Source organism: Temnothorax nylanderi, unplaced genomic scaffold, assembly GCF_030848795.1.
Source record: "Temnothorax nylanderi isolate EJ_2023f unplaced genomic scaffold, tnyl_v1.0 TNYL_tig0221_pilon, whole genome shotgun sequence".
NCBI classification, from domain to species: Eukaryota; Metazoa; Arthropoda; class Insecta; order Hymenoptera; family Formicidae; genus Temnothorax; species Temnothorax nylanderi.
In genome coordinates, this window is record NW_027249283.1 from 301,671 (window position 1) to 310,909 (window position 9,239).

General features: G+C 37.1%; 1 protein-coding gene, 1 long non-coding RNA gene and 1 pseudogene across 2 annotated transcripts; 1 reads left to right on the top strand and 2 right to left on the bottom strand.

Moving 5' to 3' along the window:
* LOC139779334 (uncharacterized) lies at nt 1-1,382 on the bottom strand (annotated as a pseudogene).
* Nucleotides 1,383-6,299: 4,917 nt separating this feature from the next.
* Nucleotides 6,300-7,269, top strand: LOC139779325 (uncharacterized). Its single transcript, XR_011719858.1, has 2 exons — nt 6,300-6,344; nt 6,594-7,269. It is a non-coding gene; the product is annotated as an uncharacterized lncRNA (long non-coding RNA).
* Nucleotides 7,270-7,975: 706 nt separating this feature from the next.
* LOC139779346 (GTPase-activating protein and VPS9 domain-containing protein 1-like) lies at nt 7,976-8,858 on the bottom strand. The gene is made up of 5 exons (XM_071717686.1): nt 8,843-8,858; nt 8,652-8,734; nt 8,482-8,588; nt 8,175-8,383; nt 7,976-8,094 (listed from the first exon to the last, which is right to left on the bottom strand). Exons 1-5 carry the CDS (start codon nt 8,856-8,858, stop codon nt 8,006-8,008), a joined length of 504 nt encoding a protein of 167 aa, XP_071573787.1. The 3' UTR covers nt 7,976-8,005.
* Between the last annotated feature and the right edge of the window lie 381 nt (nt 8,859-9,239).

Genomic DNA, 9,239 nt, shown 5'->3' on the forward strand with positions numbered 1-9,239 from the left:
TTATTGACTCAGTTTATTGTACACTTTATATTATTGTAAACATACCTTAATTATTTGCTTGTTGCAAATACCAGTTCTTTTGGTGTTCTGGTAATTTATCCCACTGCCAGTGGACACTGCCTTCCGCCATAAAATAATTTTTATAAATTTCCCGAACTTCTTTGGCCACTTGCGTTGAATTCCTGGCTACGTTTGGATTAAGGTTTCGTAGTCCGAGAAATTCATTTTCTTCACGCCATTGTCCAATTTGTAAATTTCCACTTCGATCTTCTCTGTCAACAAAACATGGTGGAAGATATCTTCTTTGTCCGGTGCAAGATGAAGCTCACTGTCCCGAAGCCAATTGTGCAAAACAATACAACATTGTACAATACTTTGTACAGTTTTAAGAGATGCAATTATTGGTTTTCTGAAAATACGAAATCTTGACGTCATTACTCCAAACGTATTTTCAATACACATTCGAGCTCTGCTTTCTCTATAATTAAAAATTATTTGATCTGGTGTTAAATTAACACCGGGATAAGGCCGCATTAAATTTTCCAATAATGGGAATGCTGCGTCTCCGACAAATACGAAAGGAACTCTAGTATTTGATACATGAAGAACAGTTGGTGGAGGCACAGGTAATTTTTGTTCAATTATATCTTTTCCAAAATCTGATGATTGAAAAATACCACCATCGCTCTCTTTTCCGGCTGATCCAATGCTTACATATGTAAATCTATATTGCGCATCACAGGCTGCGAGAAGTACTATACTAAATGTTCCTTTATAATTATAAAAAGTAGAGCCTGTATTCTTGAAACACTGTACAACTACATGTTTTCCGTCGATAGCTCCAACACAATTTGGGAAATTCCAAATATCCCCAAAGTCTTGAGCTATGCTAGCCCATTCCTCTTCTTTTAATACAGGTAATACTTCCGGATGTAGAATATCCCATATCACTTTTGTAGTTTCCACAATAATTTTTGACGTAGTAGCTCGTCCAATTCGATACTGATAATGTAAGCTGGCCATACTGTCTCCAGCAGCAATATATCGTAAGGTTAAAGATAATCGTAATCCAGGTGGTAAAGGTTCTCTAGTTATAATATAATATAATTTATAAATATAATTTAGAAATTCGGGGCTCTATTTTATGTAGTAGGGTATCAAATTGGTTTAGTGTCATTCTGTGGTAATTAATAAAAAAAAAGAAAGAGCTCAACATCATTGCATAGTTCGGCAACAAGATTACTGTAAGCTCCCTGCTCAAGTCTATTGGTTAAAATAGGTCGAACCCACCAACGTGGAGCTGATCTTCGATGTCGTATTCTTTGTTGTCGTTTTCTCCACAACCATAATAGAAGAAATATTTTAAATTCTTCATCATCCATCTATTATATAGAAATTAATTTCATACATATTATATAAAATAATCTCATTGTTAGAAAACAAATATTACGATATTATACATTTTTAGTAATATCTTTTAAATAATAAATTATATTTATTTTAACTTTACTGAGAAAGCGTAAAATATTTTTTTTTTTTTTGAGAAAATTGTATACGTGATATTTTTTTACTAAAAGCTACTTAATAGATTATTTACTTTTTAATATTCTTCTTTTCTCTCTTCCTTTTACAATTGTTTATATTATTTTTTATTATTAAATATTACATATATATACGCATGTATTTTTATAATAAAATTGGGAGCTGTCACATTTATATAACGCGCGCATGGAAACACTATCAGCTCAAACGCGCGCGTCAAACGCGCGCTATAACGCATGGCAACGCGTGCATGGAAACCAGGGGTTAGAGTCCCTCTAATAAGAGTCGCGACATCTTGAGTTTCGACAAAATAAGAGAGAAAGAGAAAGCAATATGAATGTATGTTACTTGTATATCGCTTTCTCTTTCTCTCTTATATCTCTTTCTCTTTCTGTTTCATGTACTTTTGCCGAAAAATGGCGGACCAATCAAAAGTTACAGCCTGTTGTCGCGACTCTTATTAGAGGGACTCTAAACCAGCTGAATCACAGGCCCGTATTCAAGACGTTCAAGACTGTCTTGGTCTTAAGTAGTAATAGGCCGGTATTCATAAGGTTTGTTCGCGTCGCATGCCCCACCATGCTCCTAATCACTCCAACGCACTCCAAAAACTCATCTGCTCCAATCACCACTTTTTATCCGTGATCCAAGTGCTCTTGGTGTTTATTGGAGTATGCGACACGAACAAACCTAAAGTCAGATCTTAAGGTCAATCCAGACAAACTTGCATAGCGCATAAACATAAGCATAAGAGAATTGATTGGTCCATATGCATGTGCATAAGGAAATAGACCAATCCGTTTCTTTATGCATATGGTTATGCACCTATGCAAGTTTGTCTGGATAGACCTTTAAAGGCCATCGCACACAAAATTGCACAGCTTAGCATAAGCGTAACATAAGACCATCGCACACAAAATTGCATAGGCTGCATAAGCATAGCATAAGACCGCTGGACCAATGAGCATTTTATGTAAATTAATATGGCGACTTTATGCTGGATGCTCATTGGTTTAGCGGTCTTATGCTATGTTTATGCTAAGCTATGCATTTTGTGTGCGATGGCCTTTATGCTACGCTTATGCTAAGCTATGCATTTTGTGTGCGATGGCCTTAAGGGGATGCTGGAGCCGCAGGCGAACTCGATCAGCGTCGATAAAGAAGTGCTCACCGACTATATCTGTCCTTGTATAGACAAGGATATAGACAAGGATAGCACCTAACCTTGCATCTTCCACTGGTCTAAGTAATATCTTTCTTTTTAGGCTTCAAATCTTACTTCTAATTGCACGATATTATTCCTGACAGTTTTTTGTAGAGGGCTGCATCACTATTTTCTATAGAAATACTGCAGAATTTTTGTATAAAGCAAATATTGTCGTCAGGTGAAGACAATATTTATAAAAATAAATTTTTTTTTTAGTTTATCAGAAAAAATCATGTACAGCCCTCTACATTTTTGTGCGTACTTTAATCGTGTAAAAGGATTTTCCATTCTGTTCAGCCAATTCAAAGATATTGCTTAGACCGATTATGCCTTGTCGCTGTCACTCCAGGATCCCCTTAAGGGGATGCTGGAGCCGCAGGCGAACTCGATCAGCGTCGATAAAGAAGTGCTCACCGACTATATCTGTCCTTGTATAGGCAAGGATATAGACAAGGATAGCACCTAACCTTGCATCTTCCACTGGGCTAAGTAATATCTTTTTTTTTAGGCTTCAAATCTTACTTCTAATTTTTACTTCTAATGTACATGATTTTTTCTAATAAACTAAAAAAAAAATTTATTTTTATAAATATTGTTTTCACCTGACGACAATATTTGCTTTATACAAAAATTCTGCAGTTTTTCTATAGAAAATAGTGATGCAGCCCCTTTACAAAAAACTGTCAGGAATAATATCGTGCAATTAGAAGTAAGATTTGAAGCCTAAAAAAAAAGATATTACTTAGACCAGTGGAAGATGCAAGGTTAGGTGCTATCCTTGTCTATATCCTTGTCTATACAAGGACAGATATAGTCGGTGAGCACTTCTTTATCGACGCTGATCGAGTTCGCCTGTGGCTCCAGCATCCCCTTAAGGGTCGACAGGAGTACGGGTGGAGACCTCTGTCTTTAACTGCACTTTAAGGGTCGACAGAAGTAAGAGTGGAGGATTTCGTTCTGATCTATGTTCTCTGATACGCCTAATTACGGGATACCCACTAGTCGGTACTACAAAGTTTAAGTTTGGATGGGTGGACTCTGCAGAATGTATGTGCGGACATGAAACTCAGGATATTAATCATATTTTTTGGTCGTGTGCTTTGTTTGATGAGGAAAGATCGGTATTGTTTGAAGGATTGTTAAAGGAACATTTATTTGCACCATTTTCGGTTGAATATTTGATAGGGAATTTAAATATAAAAGTAATTAGATTAATCATTACGTTTATTGATAGTTTAAACATGAAAATATAGTTATACTAGCAAACCTTAGAGTACTCATAGGGTAACTTGAGATAAAACTTCACTGGATTGTCGAACTACCGAGAGGGCGCCTCCGACCCAACTAGAGGCTCCTCTAGGGATTAAGCACCGTGGTACTTTGACTCATGCGAGTCGGAAATCCATTGGGTCTCAAGAAGAAGAAGAAGAAAGTAAGAGTGGAGACCTCTGTCGGGTTGGCTTAGCTGCGACTCGCTGCGAGTCCGTATTTTATTTATATATTTTTAAGAGCCAAAATGGAAAATCCGGTTATGTACCAGGTTGCGGCTGATCTTACTGATTAAAACGAGCATAAGTTTAATGAGATTTGTTAATTAATTTGGCTAAAGTTGGGAAAAACCATTTGTAGTTCACGGCTACAAGTGGTTTTTCCCAAACTTTAGCCAAATTAATTAACGAATCTCATTAAACTTATGCTCGTTTTAATCAGTAAGATCAGCCGCAACCCGGTACATAGCCTGATTTTCCAGTTTGGCTCTTAAAAATTTATAATAAATAAAATACGGAGTTAAAGTGCAGTTTAAAGTGCACTTAGTGCATAGAGTGCACCTGAGTGCACCTGAGTTCGGCCGTGACTCCTGTCGACCCTTAAAGCCTTGTGTACACGATACTAGAAATCGGTCCGAGTTTCGGTATAAGCCAATCAACTTGCAGCTCTTACAGAAAAGCAGCAGTTTCATTGGCTTAAACCGAAACTCGGACCGATTTCTGGCTTTAAGCCTTGTGTACACGATACTAGAAATCGGTCCGAGTTTCGGTTTAAGCCAATGAAACTGCTGCTTTTCTGTAAGAGCTGCAAGTTGATTGGCTTAAATCGAAACTCGGACCGATTTCTAGTATCGTGTACACAAGCTTAAGGTAGGCGTCTCGCTACGTGCTAGTCATGTGACTGTTTGTAGGTTTTCACGTTCAGAAATATATTTCAGGCAATTTTTGCTAAGGGAAAAAATAATTTTATGAATATAGTGTAAAATTTCATACGTGACAAGTATGTTACTTTTTCCAAATTCTGTGATTTTTCTCATTTGACTCCGTTTTGATCAGCTGATCATGCGAGTCGTCGAGAAAGGTTACAAGTGAGAAAAATACTTGGCAACGTCGCATTTTACGTCAATTACTGAGAAAGGGTTTCAAAACGTATGACAGGGGTGTCAATCACTACCCAATCGGCTAAGAAAGACGAGCCCCATAACCTGCAACTACAGTGATTAGCCAGCGGCGTTGCCAAGTCTTCCCAACCTAACCTCGACCAAAAAATGTCTGCTCGATTACCGCATTTTCACTAAAGGCCTTCACACACGAATCGTCGGAAGACGTAAGACGTAAATCGTAAGGAAATCCACCAATCAGAGTCGACTATTCCCCTCTTCATCCCTCTTGAAGAGGGGAATAGTGACTCTGATTGGGATTTCTTACGATTTATGTCTTACGTCTTCCGTCGATTCGTGTGTCCAGGCCTTAAATAACTAAAAAATTAGCAGCGAAAATCTCCGGTAAACTATATATTTATGGTTGCATCGGATTCTTCGAAATCTAATGTATAAAAAGCAATGTTTTTTCTCACTTCATCTAATCGAAAAATGCGAAAATATGTGATTGAAACCGTGATAGAGCCTTCTTTTTCTGACCGTCTGTATGAAGTAATGCAAAATTTGTGATTTTCGAGATCGATTTTCTAGAGTAAATAGTCGGTAAGGAGCCACAGAAAAAATCGACTGCAAAGCTGATCATATAATTTGATATAAAATCCGAAATCGAATACTTTATCTAATACATGCCCTGACGAGACGACTACCTTAACTGCAATATTCGTAATATTTATTTTCGGAAAATTTATTTTGATCCTTTTTCCAAAATCCGGCTATGTAGCGGGTTGCGGCTGATCTTATGCTAAGACTCCATAGACGCGGCAACGCCGTGCGGCAGAGTGCGTTGACCAATCACAAATTTTGATTTTGCCGGAGGTTAACGCAGGCGACTTGCGGCCTTCTGATTGGTCGACGCACTCTGCCGCACGGCGTTTCCGCGTCTATGGCCTAGTTTACACCGATCTCTTTATACGCGATCAAATAATTCGTATGATTGTGAGGAATGAATGTCCGGGGAAGAATCTACCATATGAAATCGTTTGTATTTCGTATGAATGAACTTTTGAAGTGCAATTGAAAAGGTTTTGTGAGTCATTCGTTTAATCGTAATTAATTAATTATTTTAATTTACACCATGCATTTAGCCGAATTGAATTGAAATTAATAAAAGTTTTATACGGAATCGTTTGTATTTCGTATGAAGAGTTATGAAGTGTGATTAAAAAGGTTTGTGAGTCACCCAGATAAATTTTAATTAAATATTTATAAACTCGGTAATTAGCCGAAATATAGATTTTTAGTTATTCATGTTAAAAGAAGAAGGCGCTAGTGTTTCCGAAGGTCCGTCTGCAATCAGAATTAATATAAACGTTTTAAAAATTATTTATAGTGACATAAATAAATATACAGACTAATAAGCCTGTAATTATAAGCGATAGTTGCTAATTAGTTTGTGACTCAAAATCCATCTTGCAGAGGACCTCCGTAACGAGATCAAAGATGTACCAGCTGTGCAGGGTGAAGAGTTATCTCAAACGCCCTGCCATCAAATGTCATTACCGCTGAGAAGTACTTCTTGCCATTTGAGTCAGCATGTCCGAGCAACCGGATTGTCCATTGCGTTCCACCTTGAATTTTTTTTACAGTCGTTTATTAGGATTGCTCTACTTTTAAATTGAGCGCTTTTAAATGTATTTATTAAACTACCGATATCGATATATTATTAGTAATTTAATATTAAAGCTTGACAGAGTGACGTAAACTAATTCGCTCATAGTATTATAACAAAGTATTATGCGTTCAAATTCTCGAAAGCTAGCTTCTGTACTATATGCTCTTTTTTATGTCGATCGATTCAGATAAAAATCTCCGAAGTCTTTCTTTCTCTCGCGATATTCCTAGAGTAAAACTGTACAAAAACTCTACGAAAGTGGCGATATTTTTCACGGATCTGGTTTGAGTCTCGGCTCTTGGGAAAGGTATACGTATGTAGAAAGAGTACGCAACACAGTTTATCCTGCTAAATGGTTATCAATCTCTATAAGTTCTTTATTGTTACACATAAATTATAGAATATCTAAACGTTTCTTTTTTTTCGATGTCCTGTGAAGTTGTACAATAGAGTTACAAATAAAGATAAAGCCACACTTTACGTATAATCTGATTCAGTCTTTGCTAATGTTACATAATAACGTGCGAAAGAACTAACAGTTAGACTATTTAAGAGGCTATTTAAGAATTTTAATTAAGATACTGAAAGCATAAAACTGTTCAGCTAGCTTTACACAAGATATGGTCTTCTTCTTTATGAAATCGTCAAATTATGATTATGATACATTTCTACATTATCACCAGCATCGAATCTAATCTTATTTATCGTGATACTCTTGAGAAACTGTTAATCCATTGTCTTAACTCGATCGCGGCGCAGAACTGCGTCCACCAATATTGTTCCTCTCCCCCAATCGATTCCCGTAAAAGCTGTCTACATATTGAACAGTCGATACAACGACGGCGGATTAGTCTGAAATTAAGCACACGTTAACAATCACTCTTCTTGCTAAAATCACAATCTCTTTTCAATCGCACACTTGATTATGACATAGACCAGCACGGGAGTCAGATCGTCGGCAGCAGGTATGCCTCTTTCCGACGCCATGGAGAGGAGATTCATGATGGTAGTCGCGCAACGAAATACACACTGCAACTTATCCCTAGGAGTCTTATACGCCGATATTACAGCCAATTCAGCCTGCGCCCATGACCAGGGCATTCGTAATGATAAACTTTTGAAATGTGTAGGTCCTTGTGATTTGGATGAGTTACGACCTTTGCCAACTTTTTGATGTGACCGTGTGAAGAGCTGGTCCCTATATACATCTCCATCTTCATTTAGATAGAGCGCATTGTGGTATACCCGTGCCATGACGGTTCTTTCCACCACGACTCGCCAAATCTAACTGGTTGGCGCTCGCCGCTGAAAGTAAGAAGTAAGTTCAGACGTCTCTGAGCACTCCGCTAAGATCAATTGCGAGATAAATAATTATATTCATGTACATTGCCAGATCGGATCGTTGTCCATTTCCACGTGGACCTTCCCTAGAAAATTATCCACGAGATCCTGTTTCTCGTCAGCTAGCGTAAGCTTTTTAAACTCTTCGCAGAAACGCAGGAGGAAAGCCTTCTTTTTTTCCAAATACCCCACACAAACGGATACAAGATGATTATTGATAGCATCCCGATCGCACTTAACTCGCACGCATAATCTGAAAAATATTATTATTAAACGGTTAACATCTTACATTTAAACATCTTACATACTTATACATTACATACAAAGATGATATTTATATATAAACAGTACCTATCTAAGTGAGCTAATGTCGACAGCAATCCCTGACGACATCTGATTAAATATGCGATATAAGGAGATCGCTTTTGATAATCCTCTCGAAGTGATTTGAAGAGCTTCTACATCCATCGTCATAAATAGACGCACGCAACGTAAAGTTTCATGAAGATGAGCTAGTATGCCCTATCCTGCAGGTTTATAGCTTCTGTCAATTGTAGTTGTAAAAACGCAACCAGTTCGTTTCTTTCTGCGACTAACAATGTCTCTGTAACAAATGTTATATGCGAATATTTGAACATTAAGTAATTAAGTAATCCATAAAAAATCACACTTGTTTTTGTACGCCATGATTGAAAAATAATACAATAAATACCTCTGAAGTATTCCATGGAATGTGTTGAAGGTCAGAGTGCTAAGTACTAAGTACCATACGTAATTTTCTTTTAGCATCCGCAAAAGCATAATAGAGTTCTACATTATTCGAATCGATTGAAAGTCTTTCGTCTCCACCTCTTTTGTACGGGACTGATTGCTTTCGACCGAAGCTGTATCGCTTAGCTGCGCTTGGCTTTCTTCTGTATTTCGCTAATATATCATCGGTAGTATCTGAAATTAATCAAAAGAACATTTATTACTGTCTAAAACTTGCAGGAAAACTTTTCCTTTTTTTAGCATTACTTCCGATTTATCTTCGATTCTACAAAAATATTAAAACAGAACCGTTTATATTTAACAAAATAATATATGATAATTGGTAATAGTTATTTATT